The sequence below is a fragment of the Phoenix dactylifera genome, chromosome 4, assembly GCF_051530095.1.
Source record: "Phoenix dactylifera cultivar Ajwa chromosome 4, Ajwa_hap1_PhDact_Kaust_v1.1, whole genome shotgun sequence".
In the NCBI taxonomy this organism is placed as follows: domain Eukaryota; kingdom Viridiplantae; phylum Streptophyta; class Magnoliopsida; order Arecales; family Arecaceae; genus Phoenix; species Phoenix dactylifera.
Genome location: NC_143193.1, coordinates 27,817,266 through 27,837,776, shown reverse-complemented (window position 1 = coordinate 27,837,776; position 20,511 = coordinate 27,817,266). Strand labels below are relative to the sequence as shown.

At 37.5% G+C, this 20,511-nt stretch overlaps 1 protein-coding gene across 1 annotated transcript; it reads right to left on the bottom strand.

Moving 5' to 3' along the window:
• Positions 1–18,226: 18,226 nt before the first annotated feature.
• On the bottom strand, positions 18,227–19,569 carry LOC148703822 (uncharacterized). The gene has a single exon (XM_089930381.1). The coding sequence runs from the start codon at positions 19,567–19,569 to the stop codon at positions 18,802–18,804; it is 768 nt and encodes a 255-aa protein (XP_089786507.1). The 3' UTR covers positions 18,227–18,801.
• Positions 19,570–20,511: the final 942 nt, after the last annotated feature.

The window sequence follows — 20,511 nt, the reverse complement described above, 5'->3', positions numbered from 1 at the left end:
TACTTCTCGTAGAGGCCATTCATGTGCGTGGCTGCGAAGTCAAGAATCAGATTCACAACTTTCATCCATCATAAAAGGTATTAATCTAGCATTAATCATTTATTATGGTGTCAAGGTCTAGGTCCGATTCCCCGAGGTTTTATCCTTTTTTGGGGCTCCTCACGGAGATTTCTCCAGAATCCATTCGATGGATATTCGGAGATTAATTGGAATAGAGTTCTTAAGTTTCAGATCTGATAGTTAATCATGCATAAAATTTTTAGCATAATTGTTTAAACGATTTCGGCATAATCCTATGTGTTCTTAATGTGCTGATTTCTAGATTTGATCTTGTAAGCATGCATGAATTAAATTGTTTGATTCATTTTTCCGCTGTATTTTTGAAATTTTAAAAGAACTACGTATGGCTTGATTTCTCTTGTGAAGGGGTACGTAGGCAACCCGATCAGGTTCAGCCATGGTTTTCAAAAAAAAAAAAATTCAGCATGCTAAACACCGAAGAACCTAGGAATCACTTTCAATGGTATCAGAGCCAGGTTTATGTTTAAACTTTTATGTTTTAATTCTTGCAATTAAATCTGAAATCATTAACATATTTAGATTAGATCTAAAGTGCTTTTTATGATTGATTTAATTGCTGATTATGCATGATTAAGTAGATCTGAAATTTTGGATGCATATGATGCATGTTTGTGTTAGGATTAGTAACATGAATAAATCTGAAATCATAATATTGTTTAGATTAGATCTAAATAAAGTTTATGATTCATATGATCTCTGATTTTAATGAACAAATCAGATCTGAAAATAAAAGTGAAAAAACAAATACATAAGATGTATGTTGTTTGTATTAATTCATGTTGTTATGTATATGTGATGCATGAACATAAAACATAATGACTTAAACATGAATTAAATCTGATTACATGTGATTAATTACAAAAACTCAGATTTGAAAATATGTTTTAAGAACTGAAAGATTGTAATTAATATGTAATTGAAAAGAAATATGCAATGATCAAAATTTTCATAAGTCTAAACTTAATTGAGAATTAAGTGTTATGAAATAGAATTGTAACTCAATTAATTGACATTGCATAATTCTTTGGGCATATGGGTTAGCTTGAATCAAGTTCTTAGGATTGGGTTAGACCTAAGGTTAGAATCAAACATGGTCTAATTAGAGTTAATTGATCAAATCTAATTAAGTAGTAACTAGATTAGGTCAAGGAAACTCTAGGTTAAATACAATAGTTGTAGATTGATCAATTTCATGTCTTTGATCAGACCAAGATGGAACTTGATTTAGGCTCAGAGGTGTAGCCCGAGTCATTTGAGTAATCAAATCAAAATTGATTAACCAGTCGGTGTCTAAGGTAAGTTTGGCAGTTTTGACCGGTGATTTTTAATTGGGAGCTACTCGCACTGATTCGTCTTTGTCGAGTTAATGGCATATCCCTTCCACCGATCTCACTTACCTGGCCGACATGGTCAATCACATTTTAATTGGATCACTTAATGATTTGAGTTAGCCCATGCCTTAAGAAAAATCAGTATGACTGATTTAGGTGTCTCCTTAACCGGTTTGAGTCTAATCTGATTTGGTGAAGTCAGTGGGAGAAATTAGACTAACCGGATCTTCTCATCTATCCTAATTATGAAATCCTCTAAAATTATTAGGTCCTTAAAATGAAATGGTTATGGAGATAACTAGGTCATAGCTTCCCATTAAGTTGGATGACAATGGGTCCAATATTTTGATAATTATTGGAGGCGCCACACGCCTGGTACTTATTAAGCATTGGAATTGTCATTCAATATATGATGAGTTAAGTGTACCTTCAATAGGCGGTCAGGTGAGCCGAGCCACACTCGGACTTGGTCGTCTATTAGTTGATTAGACTTAACCCTATCATTTAATGGTTGGACCTAACTAGGGTATTCGGTGGAGGCGCCACACGCCTGCCGGAAAACCTAGGGCAAAATCATCACTAGAAGTTGCTTGGTGAAGCAATTGGTTAAGAACCTACCAATAGGTGCATATGGGTTGGCCGAGCCACACTCGGGCCTATATGTGATCTATTGGGTTCTAGTGCCCACTAAAGAATTAGGAGTAATTTTTCGAATTAGAGGTAGAGGCTACCAATTTGTATAAAATAGTGGGAATACCTTTAGACTAAAGTCCAAGTCTATTGAGTTTAGTCAATTCATATACTAATAGCCAAAATTTTTTTTTATGCAGAAATGGCCACTAATTTGTCACTTCGCTCATTGTTGGACAATGACAAGTTGATTGGTCCAAATTTCAATAATTGGCATAGAAAACTGAAAATAGTGCTAGAGCATGAGAGGATCCTTTATGGGATAACGGATCAAGCACCTGAGCAGCCCGCTGCTAATGCATCAAGATCGGCCAGAGACACTTATCAGAAGTGGCTCAGTGACCGGATCACTGTTCGATGCATCATGTTGGCAGCAATGAGTGATGAGTTTAGTAGGCGTTTTGAGAATACGCAGCCGAAAGATATCATTCAAGTGTTGAATGAATCATTCGGCGTTCCTGACGACGTTGAGAGGCACAAAACTAGTTGTGCCATCTTCAGCGCCCGAATGAAAGATGGGACCTCGGTAACTGATCATGTACTGTACATGATTGAGTTGATCGAGCGTCTAAGCTCTCTTGGCTTTTCCCTTCATGATCAATTGGGGAAGGATGCCATACTAAACTCATTGCCTGGATCATACCGTCCTTTTCTCACTCATTTTCGTATGACGAAACCTGTAGTGAATTATCACCAATTATTGGGGTTACTACAGATGTTTGAGAATGATCACCAACTTCTTAAGAAGACGGTGAACTTAGTGGGAGGTTCATCCAAGGGTCGCTCCTTTAAGAAAGGGAAAAAAAAATAAAATCCAAAAGAAACAGGTGCACCATGCTCAGCCTAGTCAGAAAAATAATAAAAAGGCTGATCAGAGAAAGGCGGAGTACTTCTTCTGCAAGAAGCAAGGACATTGGAAGAGGAACTGTCCTCTTTACATTGCATCCCTCGATCCGAACCGGCCTAAGAAAAGTGGGCAATCAGTTGCCAATCAAGGTACTTATATGATAACACCTTGCAATTTTTCTATTTGTGATAATTCGACCTGGGTATTGGATACCGGTAGTCCTTTTAATATTTGCAATTTGTTGCAGGGGCTACAAGTCAGTAAGAGATTTGAAGAAGGAGAAAGGTTCCTGAATGTTGGAGATGGAAGACCAGTTCCAGTTCTAGCTTTAGAAATTCTTAAACTTAAATTCAGCTCTCATGTAAATGTCCTTAGTGATTGTCACTATTGTCCAAGTTTTCTATTGAATATCATTTCTGTAGGCCTTTTGGCCAAAAATGGTTATGAAATATCAATAAAAAAGGATTATTGCAATGTCATTTGGAATGGTGTTGTTGTAATGAATGAAATTCTGAGTAATGGCATTTACATTTTGTCACAGCCTGTTCATGTAATGTATAAATCCAACAAGCGCCCTAGAATAGATAATGTCACGGATGTCTACCTTTGGCATCATAGGCTAGGTCATATTAACAAGAACAGGATGAACAGGTTAAGTAAAGAAGGAATCCTTGATGTTAATGATTGTGAATCATTGACAACCTGTGAATTATGTCTTCTTGGTAAAATGACCAAATCACCTTTTATCGGAAAAGGTGAACGAGCCAGTGATTTATTGACCCTTGTACATTCTGATGTATGTGGGCCAATGAGCACAGATGCTAGAGGTGGGTATTCATATTTCATTACGTTTACAGACGACCTTTCAAGGTATGGTTATGTCTATTTAATGAGACATAAATCTGAATCATTTGAAATGTTCAAATTATATCATAATGAAGTAGAAAAACAAACTGGAAAGAGTATTAAAACTCTTCGATCAGATCGAGGAGGTGAATACTTCTCCAGTGAATTTTTGACATATCTAGGAGAAAATGGGATTCTCTCTCAATGGACTCCTCCTGGTATACCACAATATAATGGTGTGTCAGAAAGGAGAAATCGAACTCTGTTAGACATGGTTCGATCCATGATGGGGTTTGCTAATCTGCCCATATCCTTTTGGGGATATGCTCTTGAGTTAGCCTGCTATATTCTAAATAAGGTTCCAAGTAAGTCTGTAAATAAAACACCACATGAGATGTGGACTGGACGCAAGCCGATGCTCTCTCATCTTAGGATTTGGGGGTGTCCGGCGTACGTCAAACGTTTGAAGACAGACAAACTTGAACCCAAGTCTGACAAATGTTTCTTTATTGGTTACCCTAAAGAAACTAAAGGATATTACTTCTACTTTGCTGAAGAACAAAAATTGTTCGTAAGCAATAGAGCAATTTTCTTAGAAAAGAAATTCCTTGGTGAAGGAACAAATAGCTCTAATGTTGAGCTTAGAGAAGTTCAACATGTAGAAGATCTGACACCATCTACTGAACCAGTTGAGTCGGATTTGATTAGATCAGATCCAGAACCCATATTAGATGCACCATTAAGGCGATCGGGTAGAGTACCACGTCAGCCGGACAGATACTATGGTTTCTTGGTCCGGAATGGGGATCCTATCGAACTTGATGAAAACGATGAGGATCCGATCACATATATGGATGCAATGCAGAGGTATGACTCTGATAAATGGCTTGGAGCCATGCAATCCGAAATGGAATCCATGAAGGTCAATGATGTTTGGATATTAGTTGACCCACCCGAAGGAATTAAACCCATAGGGTGTAAGTGGATATTCAAAAGAAAACGAGGCGCAGACGGAAAGGTAGAGACCTATAAAGCCCGTCTGGTTGCCAAGGGTTATCGTCAACGTTATGGTATTGACTATGATGAGACGTTTTCTCCTGTGGCAACGCTCAAGTCCATTCGGATTGTGCTTGCGATAGCAGCACATTTAGACTATGAAATCTGGCAAATGGATGTAAAGACCGCATTTCTAAATGGAGATTTAGAAGAAGAGTGAATATGATACAACCTGAAGGTTTTACATCTGCAGATGAGTCTAAAGTGTGCAAGCTTCAAAAATCCATTTATGGATTAAAGCAAGCTTCACGGAGTTGGAATATACGTTTTGATAAGGTAATCAAAACATATGGCTTCATTAAGAATGAAGAGGAACCTTTCATTTATAAATGGGCAAATGGTTCAGTTATTATATTCCTTATTTTGTATGTGGATGATATTTTTTTAATCGGGAATGACATTCCTGCATTACAAGGAATAAAGGTTTGGCTATCATCTCAATTTGCTATAAAGGATTTGGGAGAAGCATCTTACATCCTAGGGATGAAGATCTATAGAGATAGATCTAGAAGATTGCTTGGATTATCCCAATCCACATACATTGATACTATACTGAAGAGGTTCAGTATGATTAATTCCAAGAAAGGCTATCTTCCGATGGGCCATGGAATTAACCTCTCTAAAAGGGATTGTCCGACAACCCCTCAAGAAAGAGAGAGTATGGATAGAATTCCATATGCTTCGGCGGTGGGATCTATAATGTATGCCATGACATGTACTAGACCAGACGTGGCATACTCACTAGGAGTAGTGAGCAGATACCAGTCTGATCCAGGTAGCAACCACTGGAAGATTGTAAAAACCATCCTTAAGTATTTGAGAAGTACTAAAGATCAGTGGCTTGTCTATGGTGATTCTGACTTAAAACTTGAGGGATATACTGATTCAAGTTTTAAGTTAGATCAAGATGATAGCAAGAGCGTGTCAGGATATATCTTCACTCTTAAGGGTGGGGCCATCTGCTGGAAGAGTTCCAAGCAGCATACAGTGGCAGATTCTACATGTGAAGCAGAATATATCGCAGCATCTGATGCCGCCAAGAAAGCTGTATGGTTGCGGAAGTTCATCACCGAGCTTGGAGTGACACCCTCTATTGATGGTCCAGTGCCTGTATTTTGTGACAATACTGGGGCCATAGCTCAAGCAAGGGAACCTAAAGCACATCAGCGGACCAAGCATATTCTACGCCGCTACCACCTGGTTCGAGAGATCATCGATCGAGGTGATATTGATTTCAGAAGATTGACACAAAAGAAAATCTGGCTGACCCATTTACCAAAGTCCTCGGCATCAAAGAGTTCGACGAACACAAGTCGAAGATGGGTATTAGATACTGGGCCGATTGGCATTAGGCTAAGTGGGAGTTGTTGGGATTTGTATCCTAAATGTCAATCGTCAGCATATTGATGATTGAATTTTGTAAATGAATTGACAAATTAATAAAGTGTTATTTGGCATTATTCATTATTTCATCTTCAAATGAACTCTTATATGATGAAGTCCTTAGGACTTATGTTATGATAAAGGAGGATTTATCTTTGAGTCCTTAAACTTGTTCGCGACCAAATGATATGTTGTTACTAGGACGACAGCATTATCGAGATTAGGTCATTGTGTGACATATACGTTGGTTGTCCTCTTAACCAAGGAGTGTGGAGACACTGGTATGCCACACAGGTGAAGTGTAGGAGTATATTTCACTGAACGTGACCAATTCCGGAACGCTCTACTGTCGAGAGATGTTCCGAGTGGATATGGGTATAAGTTTGGCCCTCTAACCTGAGACCGCAACCTGTGACTAGCAAGCAACTCACTGTACTTTGATACCGGACTACCTGAATTTCTAATTCAGTGACGGAAGGTCACTGGGTGCAGTCAAGTACTTGCGTAGTCAGTTGTGAGTCAAGATGGAATTGACCCCTCCTGAAAACAGGAGATAATGTCTTGTGATTAATTTAGCAAAACCTTGGCTAGGGTAATCCCAGTGAGGAGTCACGGGATATCTAAAGTTAATCACATAATGGATGTACCAATTATAGGGTTGACAGTGAGCTCTAAATCATCCTGGCATTAGGAGTCAAAGGGATTGAATTATACAGTAACCATAGTTCAGGGTTCCAGAATATTTGCTTCGCATATATTCGGCCTATCCGGACGTTGGGTACCATTGCTAGATGGTCACATCAATTAGTGTAGGAAATTGTTCCTATACTACCGGCTTAGGTTCGAACCTATGAGGTCACACGCATAGAAGATTCCTGATTGATCAAGAAAGCTGATGAATGATTAAGAATCATTCAGGGATAATTTGGTCAATTTGATTGCTTATAAAATAATTAAAGTAATTATTGAAGGATTAATTAGTAATTAAATTACTAATAAACTCAATTTGATTGAGTAACTGTGCTAAGGATGAGCCAAATTGAATTGGATTCAAGTTTGGGCTCAATCAGGATTTTGACCTGATTGGATTAGGTTAGAACCAAAAAGGACTTAAGCTGATCAAATTAATTTTAAATTAATTTGTTCTTAATTGGGGATTGACCTAATTGGATTAGGTCCAACACAAAGTAATTAATTCAATTTGATTGAGTTTGCATGAGCCAAAATTGAATTGGATTCAATTTGAGCTCAATCAGGGTCTGACCTGATTAGATTGGGTTCAACCAAATTGCTTTGTTTTAATTCGGGTTTGACCAAATTTGATTAGGTGCAACCCAAGAGGATTAGGCTCAGATGATGTGGCAATTATTGGTGACATGGAATTGGATTTCATGAATTTTAAATAAACCAAAATTATTGCATGGCACATGGACCCATTGCTTGACACATGGCGACATTGTTTGTTATTTGAATTTAAATTCAAATATTAAGCAATGTGTTAAATGATTTTAATCACTCAAACCATCAGCCAAGGTGGCGTATGAGTTTCTGAATGGATTAAATTCGAATTTCAAGAGGTGATTTCGAAATTATGAAGTGTTTTACCTTGCCGCATGGATTTCAAATTCCTTCCCTCTTGCACATGTGTTTAAAATTTGAATTTAAATCAGATTTGGTTGAGATCTGATTTGGGTTGTTCCTATTCCTTTGCATGTGCCAACTAAAATAGGTTTTCTGAAAATAAATTTTGAATTTTGAATGAAAATTCGGAGGCCATTAAAAGGGGTCAAACATGGGCACCAAAAACACATCCATTTCAGCCTTCTTCCTCACCCGCCTCCTCTTCCTCTTCTTCTCCATTTTAGATAGGGTTTTCAGGATGAATATCTAGAAGATTCAAGATCAGATCTGAGTCCTCTACTTTCCTTACAAACCTCATCTCCATCTGCTTCAAGACGATTGATCAAGAGTTGATTGAATCCCGACGGACAGATTTCAGCTTTCAAGTGTTCTGCAACTGCTAGCACTGTTGCGGAAGAAGATCCTTCAGGACTTCGCGTGTACTTCTCGTAGAGGCCATTCATGTGCGTGGCTGCGAAGTCAAGAATCAGATTCACAACTTTCATCCATCATAAAAGGTATTAATCTAGCATTAATCATTTATTATGGTGTCAAGGTCTAGGTCCGATTCTCCGAGGTTTTACCCTCTTTTGGGGCTCCTCACGGAGATATCTCCAGAATCCATTCGATGGATATTCGGAGATTAATTGGAATAGAGTTCTTAAGTTTCAGATCTGATAGTTAATCATGCATAAAATTTTTAGCATAATTGTTTAAACAATTCCGGCATAATCCTATGTGTTCTTAATGTGCTGATTTCTAGATTTGATCTTGTAAGCATGCATGAATTAAATTGTTTGATTCATTTTTCTGCTGTATTTTTGAAATTTTAAAAGAACTACGTGTGGCTTGATTCCCCTTGTGAAGGGGTACGTAGGCAACCCGATCAGGTTCAGCCATGGTTTTCAAAAAAAAAAAAAATTCAGCATGCTAAACACCGAAGAACCTAGGAATAAACTTTCAGTTAAATGAAACAGGCTTGAGATGGGTCGGGTATAAAATCCATCCCCCAACATATAGGTCGACTTGAACTAATCCATGAGTCAACTCTTGAGAAGGGGTTGACCTGACTAAACCATGAGTTGACTCTTCCTCAGCCTAGCAAAGCTTGAGCTGACTCCCTTGCATTTGGAAGTCAACTCAGAGCTCCCCATCAATCCAAGGGGTTGATTCCTTATAACCATGGGTCGCTCTCAGATTAGGAGTCAGCTCAAAGGTAGAAGAAAATCATGAAATTTTCAATCAAATTCAAATCAAAGGAGAGTGAGATCAAATCGATCAAGAATAGATGAGTGAATCACAACGGCTTTTTGAATTGGCTTTAACAAAAGGGATAACAAAGCCCTAATTTTTTCCGGATCATACTACATCTATCCTTTCTAAGGGGTTTGATGAAAATATCAGCTAATTATCTATCGGTACTAACAAAATCAAGCCTTACATCATTGTTTAGAACATGATCCCTTTGTGAAATGATGATTTATCTCAATATGCTTAGGATTTACTTGATATCTTGCACACACACAAACACTATGCATTATATCAGTTCTACTTGCTGCAAGATAAAGTAAAGATCCAATCATCCTCTATACAGCTTTGAATCAAAGGATTTACTATGCTCATCTTTTTCTAATTTACAAGAGAAGCTCATAGGAGTACCTATTGATTTTGAGTCTTCCATACCAAACTTCTTTAAGATTTTCTTTGTGTACTTGCTTTGGCAGATGAAGATTCAATCTCTTGTTTGCTTAATTTGGAGTTCAAGAAAGAAGTTGAGTTCACCCATCAAACTCATCTCGAACTCATTTTGCATGAGCTTAGCAAATTCTTCACATAAACTTTTATTAGTAGCACCAAATATAATATCATCAACATATATATTTGAACAATCAGAATATCAGCATTTTTTTTTTTAATAAACAGAGTTTTATCAACATTTCCTCTTGAAAAATTACTCTTTATCAAAAAGTTGCTTAGTCTATTATACCAATCTCTAGGAGCTTGCTTCAAGCCATAAAGTATTTTGTTCAATTTAAAGACATGATCTGGAAGTTTATCATTTTCAAATCCAGATGGCTGTTCTACATGAACTTCTTATGTTATGAAACTATTTAGAAATACACTTTTGACATCCATCTGAAATAATTTAAAATTCATGTAGCATGCAAATGCAAGTAATAGCCTAATGGCTTCAAGTCTAGCTACAGGTGCAAAAGTTTCATCAAAATCAATTTCTTCTTCTTGATTATATCATTTTGCAACTAATTTAGCTTTATTTCTAGTTACAACTCCATCTTCATTTAATTTGTTTCTGAAAATTCATTTTGTTCCAATTATAGAAATATTTTTAGTCCTTCTAACGAAATTCCAAATATTGTTTCTTTCAAATTGATTCAGTTACTCTTGTTAGATGTATGCCCTAGAAACCAATCTGGCGGACACATTATTAATTTTGGGATATATATTTGTACTTGACTTTATTATTATTGAATAATAAATGGGCATCTTTTTATTTATATTGTTTATGTGTCTATGAATCGTCCAAAAAATTAATAAGATGACGATATATATTCTCAAGAGTTGAGAATTTGAGCCATGTATCATTGGTGATTAATTTCTAAATGCTTCTGATCAATGGATCATCACGAGGACGGTGATCGATCCGATCAGTGCACAGATCATTTTTCTTACGGATAGACGAGAGTCGAGTTCACAGTGTAGGGACACTGAAGTGATAGTGCAGGGGCTTGTTATAGAACAAGGGTACTGAGCGTGACCAAGATAAGAAGTCACTTGGATGTCTATCTACTCGTCAGTGACTTGCTTGATGTTGCAGTAGTGTGACTGGTCCTTTGACCTATTGTGCTTCGGCTATTCACAGTGAGGTTATTGTAGTTTGACTGCACATATACATGGTCTCTAGTCATATGGGTCCATGTTGTGTAGATTGGCTGCAGTAGGTTCACTGTAGAAGTAGGGTATGCACTTACATGGAATCTATCGACCTTGATAGATGAGGAGAGATCCTATGTAATTTATAAGACTCAGTTCTAAGACCTTGGCCAGGGCAGAATATATAGTGAAAAAGAGTTTTCTACTCTCGAACTCAAGTCGAATAAATCTAGACATATGACAGACGACGAGGTTTGACGAGTTATCCATGACCTCCGGTCTGTAGGGATCCACGATAGAAGGACTATATCATACGATAACTGCACCTAGAGGTTCATCATTCTATTCTGCTGGGTGGCTACTACATACTGCTAGGTGTCACTGGTGGATGGTGAGACTCACAGGGATCATCTTGATGGTCGATAATCCCTGGTGAGTTGAGTTGAAATTGTTTCAACCCATTGAAAGGAGTTTTCAATGATATTATGATAGAGATCACAATATATCTCACTACCAGTCAGAATAGAACCTATGGGGTCACACACATTAGAAGTATTGACCGATCCAATGGTTGAATTGTGATTAAGAATCACACATGATCAATTAGATTGATAAATGGTTAACCCGCTAAGAGTTAGTGGTTAGAAGAAGGAATAATTGCAATCGGATTGCAATTTAATTTAATTAATTGGATTTAATTAATTGGACTTGATCATGAGTCCTACTTGAAGTGGGATTTATGAAGTCCTAATTGGATTAGGATTTTAAATTAAATTAGAGTCCTACTTGGAATAGGATATTTAAAGTCCTAATTGTCTTAGGGCTGAAATTTGAACAAGTCCTGATTAAATTAGGATTTGCTCAAGTCCTAATTAATTTTAATTTTAATCTAATTAATTAAATGACTCCTAATTGGATTAGGATTGAAGAGTTCAATAGAGTCATGGTTCAATTAAATCCTAATTGGATTAGGATTTGGAGGAACTGAATTGGGTTCATCTAATCCTTTTTAGAAAAGGATTGAGTCCCTATGAATGTGGCTAAACCCACCCCACTTAATGTGATTAAGTGGGGTGTGAGAATAGAAGGGAGAAGAGGGAGGGGCCCACGCGCCTCCCTTGCTTGCGTGAGATGAAAAGGAGGGGCTACGCCCCTCCTCTCTTGGAAAATAAAATGATAATGATGAGCTCCTAAAAAGTAGGAGCTTATCCTTATCTATTATGGCATTAAAAGGAGAGGGGTTTTGGCCCTTCTATTCATGCCATTTTCTGGTGCTTCACGGCAGCAAGACTCCCCTCCTATTCCTCCTTTCATCCGCAAGAGAGAAGGGAAGAAAAAGATTGTGGCGTGGCCCTCATTCATCTCTTTCCTTGGTTCCTACGTGGAGAAAAGGAAAAGGCTGCGAAGAGCCTTGTTTTCTTCTTCCTAGATTCCTCTTTCTTCTACCTCCTCTCAAGGCAATCAAAAGTTGAATCAAGGGAGAGGACTTCAGCCATCAATAGCCTTCTCTACAAGGAAGCTAGCATCCCGGGGAGATCCAAAGGCTTCGATCGCCTCATTACTTCGTGTGGATACCTGTAGAGGCCGGACGCTTGTGCGGCTTCCACTGAGCCTTGATCAAATACCACGTAAATTAGATTTGCGGAGACCATCTACCCGCACAAGGTGAAGATCTGATCTTCTTAATGTTTTTAAAATGGTTTAAAATAATTTAATTCTAATCTATCTACAAACGAAAGGTTTTAAAACACGTTCATGCAATAAACAGATCCCGCATATGTTTTTCCGCTGCAATCTGAAAATTATTTCGAAATTTTCATGGCATATGAGGGATAGGTATTGAAAGGTAGAGACCTATAAGGCAAGGTTAGTGGCGAAAGGATATAGTCAGCGTGAAGGCATTGACTATCAGGAAACTTTTTTACCTATAGCCGTGCTAAAATCCATTCGAACATTGCTTGCCATTGCAGCATTTCATGATTATGAAATATGGCAGATGGATGTGAAAACTGCTTTCCTGAATGGATATCTTGATGAAGATATTTATATGGAGCAGCCTTTGGGTTTCACTTCCAGTGATGGTGATCACAAGTTCTGTAAGCTGCAAAGATCCATCTATGGACTGAAGCAAGCATCTCGGAGTTGGAACACTCATTTCAATGATGCGATCAAATCATTTGATTTCACCAAAAACGAAGAGGAACTGTGTGTTTACTAAAAGGTTAGTGGGAGTGCTGTCGTATTCCTCGTACTGTACGTGGATGACATCCTCTTGATTGGGAATGATGTTCCCATGCTAACCTCGGTCAAGGTCTGGTTATCAAAAAAGTTCTCCATGAAAGACCTTAGGGAAGCATCCTACATTTTGGGGATTAAGGTCTATAGAGATAGATCTAAAATGATGCTTGGCCTATCACAGAAGATGTACATAGAGGAGGTACTGAAGAGGTTCAGTATGGAAAACTCCAAGAGGGATCTATTACCCCTTAGGCATGGGATTCATCTCTCCAATAAAATGTGCCCCAACACATCTGAGGAGATTCAACGCATGAGCAGGATCCCTTATGCTTCTGTAATAGGGAGCCTCATGTATGCCATGTTGTGTACACGACCTGATATAGCCCTTGCTGTGAGTGTCACTAGCAGATATCAGTCGAATCCAGGCGAAGAGCACTGGACAGCTGTGAAGAACATTCTTAAGTACTTAAGAAGAACTAAAAATTTGTTCTTGGTCTTTGGGGGAGTATCAGAGTTAAAGGTAGAAGGATACACAGATTCATACTTTATGACTGATATTGATGATAGAAAGTCTATATCTGGATATGTGTTCTTGTGCAATGGTGGTACGGTAAATTGGAAGAGTTCCAAACAACCGATCATTGCTGATTCTACCATGGAAACTGAGTATATCGCCGCCTCTGAAGCTGCAAAGGAAGCCTTCTGGTTCAAAAAATTCATTGCAGAGCTAGATGTAATACCATCAGATGCCATCACACTCTCCTGCGATAATAATGGCGCCATAGCTCTTGCTAAGGAGACTAGGTCTCATCAGAAGTCCAAGCACATAGAGCGATGCTTTTACCTCATACGCGACTACCTCAAAAAGAAATATGTCGACGTACAGAGAGTAGACTCTACGGACAACGTGGCGGACCCGCTCACTAAGCAGTTAAATCAGCAGAAGACTGAAGCCCACCTTGAGAAGATGGAACTTAGATAAATGTCTGATGGGCTTTAGTGCAAGTGGGAGATTGTTAGATGTATGCCCTAAAAGCCAATCTGGCGGACACATTATTAATTCTGGGATATAAATTTATACTTGACTTTATTATTATTGAATAATAAATGGGCATCTTTTCATTCATATTGTTTATGTGTCTATGAATCGTCCAAGAAATTAATAAGATGATGATACATATTCTCAAGAGTTGAGAATTTGAGCCATGTATCATTGGTGATTAATTTCTAAATGCTCATAATCAATGGATCATCACGAGGACGGTGATCGATCTGATCAGTGCACAGATCGCTTTCCTTATGGACGGACGAGAGTCGAGTTCATAGTGTAGGGACACTGAAGTGATAGTGCAGGTGCTTGTTAGAGAACAAGGGTACTAAGCATGACCAAGACAAGAAGTCACTTGGATGTCTATCCACTCGTCAGTGACTTGCTTGATGTTGCAGTAGTGTGACTGGTCCTTTGACCTGCAGTGCTTCGGCTATTCACAGTGAGGTTATTGTAGTTTGACTGCACATATACATGGTCTCTAGTCATATGGGTCCATGTTGTGTAGATTGGCTGCAGTAGGTTCACTGTAGGAGTAGGGTATGCACTTACATGGAATCTATCGACCTTGATAGATGAGGAGAGATCCTATGTGATTTATAAGACTCAGTTCTAAGACCTTGGCCAGGGCAGAATATATAGTGAAAAAGAATTTTCTACTCTCGAACTCAAGTCGAATAAATCTAGACATATGACAGACGACGAGGTTTGATGAGTTATCCATGACCTCTGGTCTGTAGGGATCCACGATAGAAGGACTATATCATACGATAACTGCACCTAGAGGTTCATCATTCTATTCTACTGGGTGGCCACTACATACTGCTTGGTGTCACTGGTGGATGGTGAGACTCACAGGGATCATCTTGGTGGTCGATAATCCCTGGTGAGTTGAGTTGAAATTGTTTCAACCCATTGAAAGGAGTTTTCAATGATATTATGATAGAGATCACAATATATCTCACTACCAGTCAGAATAGAACCTATGGGGTCACACACATTAGAAGTATTGACCGATCCAATGGTTGAATTGTGATTAAGAATCACAGATGATCAATTAGATTGATAAATGGTTAACCCGCTAAGAGTTAGTGGTTAGAAGAAGGAATAATTGCAATCGGATTGCAATTTAATTTAATTAATTGGACTTGATCATGAGTCCTACTTGAAGTGGGATTTATGAAGTCCTAATTGGATTAGGATTTCAAATTAAATTAGAGTCCTACTTGGAATAGGATTTCTAAAGTCCTAATTATATTAGGACTGAAATTTGAACAAGTCCTGATTAAATTAGAATTTTCTCAAGTTCTAATAAATCTTAATTTTAATCTAATTAATTAAATAACTTCTAATTGTATTAGGATTGAAGAGTTCAATAGAGTCATGGTTCAATTAAATCCTAATTGGATTAGGATTTGGAGGAATTGAATTGGGTTCATCCTTTTTAGAAAAGGATTGAGTCCCTATGAATGTGGCTAAACCCACCCCACTTAATGTGATTAAGTGGGGTGTGAGAATAGAAGGAAGAAGAGGGAGGGGCCCACGCGCCTCCCTTGCTTGCGTGAGATGAAAAGGAGGGGCTACGCCCCTCCTCTCTTGGAAAATAAAATGATAATGATGAGCTCCTAAAAAGTAGGAGCTCATCCTTATCTATTATGGCATTAAAAGGAGAGGGGTTTTGGCCCTTCTATTCATGCCATTTTCTGGTGCTTCACAGCAGCAAGACTCCCCTCCTATTCCTCCTTTCATCTGCAAGAGAGAAGGGAAGAAAAAGATTGTGGCGTGGCCCTCATTCATCTCTTTCCTTGGTTCCTACGCGGAGAAAAAGAAAAGGCTGCGAAGAGCCTTGTTTTCTTCTTCCTAGATCCCTCTTTCTTCTACCTCCTCTCAAGGCAATCAAAAGTTGATTCAAGGGAGAGGACTTTAGCCATCAATAGCCTTCTCTGCAAGGGAGCTAGCACCCTGGGGAGATCCAAAGGCTTCGATCGCCTCATTACTTCGTGTGGATACCTGTAGAGGCCGGACGCGTGTGCGGCTTCCACTGAGCCTTGATCAAATACCACATAAATCAGATTTGCGGAGACCATCTACCCGCACAAGGTGAAGATCTGATCTTCTTAATAAAATGGTTTAAAATAATTTAATTCTAATCTATCTACAAACGAAAGATTTTAAAACACGTTCATGCGATGAACGGATCCCACATATGTTTTTCCGCTGCAATCTGAAAATTATTTCAAAATTTTCATGGCATATGAGGGATACTAACAATTCTTGCATTGTCATTAACCAATTACTATCCTTTTCAGCTTCTTTAAAAGATTTTGGTTCTATTTGAGAAACAAATGCAAGATGATTACAAACATCTCTAATGGAGGATCTAGTCTTAATTTCTTGTGAAGGATCACCAATTATTAGTTCTTTAGGATGACTATGTACGTACCTCCATTCTTTTGGTAGAGTAGTTTTACCTTTGAGTATTTGATCTTCTTCTTCTTGATTTTCATCATGCTCTGAATTTTCAGATGCAGAGATATCCTTTAGGGTTGAATCTTTGACTTGCTCATTTAGTTCTTCTGTATCATCATTGAGATCTACATTCTTTCTTGAAGAAGGATCATTAGATTCATCAAAGATAACATGTATTGACTCTTCTACGACTAGAGTTCTCTTATTAAATATTCTATATGCTTTGCTTGATGAAGAGTATCCAAGAAAAATAGCTTCATCTGATTTTGAATCAAATTTTTCCAAATTATCCTTACCATTATTTAGAACAAAACAGATGCAACCAAAAATATAAAAGTATGAAAGATTTGGTTTCTTATTTTTCAAAAGTTCATATGGAGTTTTCTTTAGTATTGACCTAATAGTAACTCTATTAAGAATATGACAAGCTGTATTTATGGTTTCAGCCCAAAAATACTTAGGTAAGTCACTCTCATATAACATTGTTCTTGCCATTTCAGTAAGAGTTCTATTCTTTCTCTCTACAACACAATTTTGTTGTGGTGTTCTTGGTGCAGAAAAATTATGATCAATACCATTTTTAGTGCAGAAATTTTCAAAATCGTGATTTTCAAATTCTGTTCTGTGATCACTTCTAATCTTGATAGTTTTTAATCCATATTCATTTAAAATCCTTTTAAACAGTTTAGTGAAAGCTAAAAATGCTTCACTTTTGTGTGCCAAGAATAAAACCCATGCATACCTAGAAAAATCATCCACAATAACAAAGCCATAATGCTTTCCACCTAGACTTGCAGTTCTAGTTGGTCCAAATAAATCCATATGTAGGAGTTCTAGAGGTCTATTTGTGGAGACAACATTTTTGGATTTGAAAGAGGTTCTGATCTGTTTTCCTTGTTGGCATGCAGAGCAGATTTTATCTTTTTCAAATGACAATTTAGGCAAGCCGAAAACAAGTTCTTTTCGGATAAGTTTTGAAATTAAGTCCATGCTTGCATGAGCTAATTTTCGATGCCATAACTAGCTAGCTTCATTGTTTTTGGTTTTCATTGCTACTAAACAGTCCATGTTCTTCATGAGTATTTGATCTAAATCAACCAAATACACATTCCCATGTCTATGTCCAGTAAATATTATACCACTGTTATTAATTCTAGAAACTAAGCATAATGATGATTCAAAAGTCACAATATATGCTTTATCACAGAATTGGCTAATACTTAGCAAGTTATGTTTTAATCCATCTACCAATAAAATATTTTCAATAAAAGTAGTTGGAGTAATCCAAATGTTACCAATGCCAATGATTTTGCCTTTTCCATTATCACCAAAGGTAACCATTCCTCCATCTTTCTTTTTGAGGGACATGAATTGAGATTCATCCCCTGTCATGTGTCTAGAGCATCCACTATTCAAGTACCATTTTTTGTTTGATGCTTGGGATGCTAGACACACCTGCAAAACAGAAATTCAATTCTTTATCTTTGGTACCCAAACTTTCTTGGATCCTTGAATGTTAGCAATGATGGTTCCCTTTGGAACCCATATTTTCTTAATTGAAACATTGCTTATAAGTTTTTGGCTTTTAGGATTGCAAGCAGTGTATTCTTGTTTATGTTTATCTAATTTAAACAATGTAGATTTTGGTTGAATATGAGTTTGCTTTACAAATATGTTTTTCAATTATTTCTGTTTCTTCAAAGAATTATATCCTAAACCAGCTTTATCATAAACTGCTTTCTGACTTTCTAGGATTAGAATTAATTTCTCTGAGCTTAGGGTGAATCTATCTACTATAGGTCTCAATTTTTCAAGTTCTTTAGCTAACTTCTGTTTTTCTTCATGCAGTTCCTTCTCATTATCTAGAAGCAGAGCATTTTCTTTTTCCAACATTTGGTTTTTAATCTTTAGCTCCTTATTCTTTAAACTAAGCTTTTTATATTCAATCATAAGCTCAGAAAAAGCATCTTGAAGTTCATCGAAAGTGAAATCTTATTCAGTATTTAAGTATATCTCACTTTCGTGTGCCATTAGACACAGATTTGCAGCCTCTTGTTGCTGTTCCTCTTCTCCAGAGCTGGATTCATCACTGTCACTCTAAGTAGCCAGCATAGCTTTCTTTCTCAACCTTTTCGGAGCCTTTTTTGGTAGAGGACAGTCTGTTCTAAAGTGTCCAGGCTTTTTGCACTCATAATAGACATATTGCTCCTTATTTTCTTTGTTTTGCTCCTCCTTGATTACAGGCCTTTTCTTAAAGTTTTCTCTATTTCTTTTAAAGAATTTTCTGAACCTTCTTGTAATCAGGGCCATTTCTTTATCATTTTCAGATTCAGAGTCCTCACTCTCGTCCTCATGCAGAGTGGATTTAAGAGCGATGGTTCTGCACTTCTTGGGTTCATCCTCCTCAAGGTTCTATTTTTTGAGAGCTCATGAGTCATTAAGGAACCCAGCAATTCTTCCAGTGGGAGAGAGTTGAGATCTTTTGCTTCTTGAATGGTAGTGACCTTTGCTTCCCATGCTCTAGGAAGAGACCTAAGAATTTTTCGAACAAGATCACTGTTAGAGTAAGATCTACCAAGGCTTTTCAGGCCGTTTATAATATCAGTGAATCTAGTAAACATTTCAGTTATAGATTCACTGTTTTCCATTCTAAATAATTCATACTTATGCACTAGCATACTGATTTTAGATTCTTTGACCCGGTTAGTGCCTTCATGTGTAACTTCCAGCCTATCCCAGATTTCTTTAGCAGTCATGCAAATAGATATACGATTAAACTCATTTGCATCTAAAGAATAGTAAAGAACATTCATGGCTTTTGCATTCAGCTGAGCCATTCTTTTATCATGGTCATCCCATTCAGTCTCAGATTTGAATGAGGTGATGCCATCAACAATTTTAGTTAGTGTGTGAGGTCCATTAATAATAACAGTCCATAAATTATAGTCAAGTACTTGAATAAAAATTCTCATACGAGCTTTCCAATAAGTAAAATTTGTGCCATTGAAAAGAGGTGATCTATTGGTAGATTGTCCTTCGGCAACAAAGGTTCCCATAGTGGCTGCCATGACCTTTAACTCTTGATTGTTAAATCAAAAAGTTTTGTGGGTACCAGGCTCTGATACCACTTGTTGCCTAGAGGTGCAGCCCAAGAGGGGGGGTGAATTGGGTCTCTTTAAAAAATAGTTAAAGTTAAAACGTGAAGAGAGTATGAGTTACTTTTATCTTAAAAATTCAGCAGTGGAAATAAGAATGCACAAATATGACAGTGAATAAAGTTATGAGAACTGTCAGAAATATGCAGAGGAAAGGAAGAGAAGAAGCACAATCACAAACACCAATATTTATAGTGGTTCAGTGCACTCCCAGCACCTACGTCCACTCCTCAAGCCTAGCTTGAGATTTCACTATAAACCAGCAGATTACAGCCTGATTGTTTTTCGGGCTCACAATCAAAATCCAATTGGTTTTTCTAGGCAACCAACCGAAAACCTTTTGTTTTCCGAGATCACAAACAACCAAGTTGGTTTTCAGACAAACCATCCAAAAACTTTACACCATTTATTTTTCCGGATTCACAAACAACCCAGTTGGTTTTCAGATAAACCAACCAGAAACTTTTCCCTTGCTAAATATTCCTTATTCAGCAACTTCCAATCGAGGCTTGGAAGAGCCTTTACAAGTTTCAACTAAAAGAATGCTGTAACTAGAAAACTCAAAGCTTCAGAATATAATGAGTAAATCAATGAAAATAAAAGCTGAAGCTGATGAAGAAGTTGGCTGTGGAAGGATGTTCCAATGTCCGAACAGCAGCTCTTCACAATGCGGTGAGAAGCTTCGACTGATTTTCTCATAGAAGAAAGTTTTAGATTCAGTGCCGGTGAGGATGATAAACTGTTAAGCTTTTCTTCTCTCTTTTTCTCAGTAGAAACCTTTTTGTTTTCTTGTAGAATCTTTTTTCTTTCCTCCTTGTTTCCATTCTGAGATTCCCTCATATTTATAGACAAATT

What these genes read in the sequence shown, in the direction of transcription:
- LOC148703822 (XM_089930381.1), bottom strand. Translation starts at nt 19,569, where the DNA reads ATGGCAGCCACTATGGGAACCTTTGTTGCCGAAGGACAATCTACCAAT.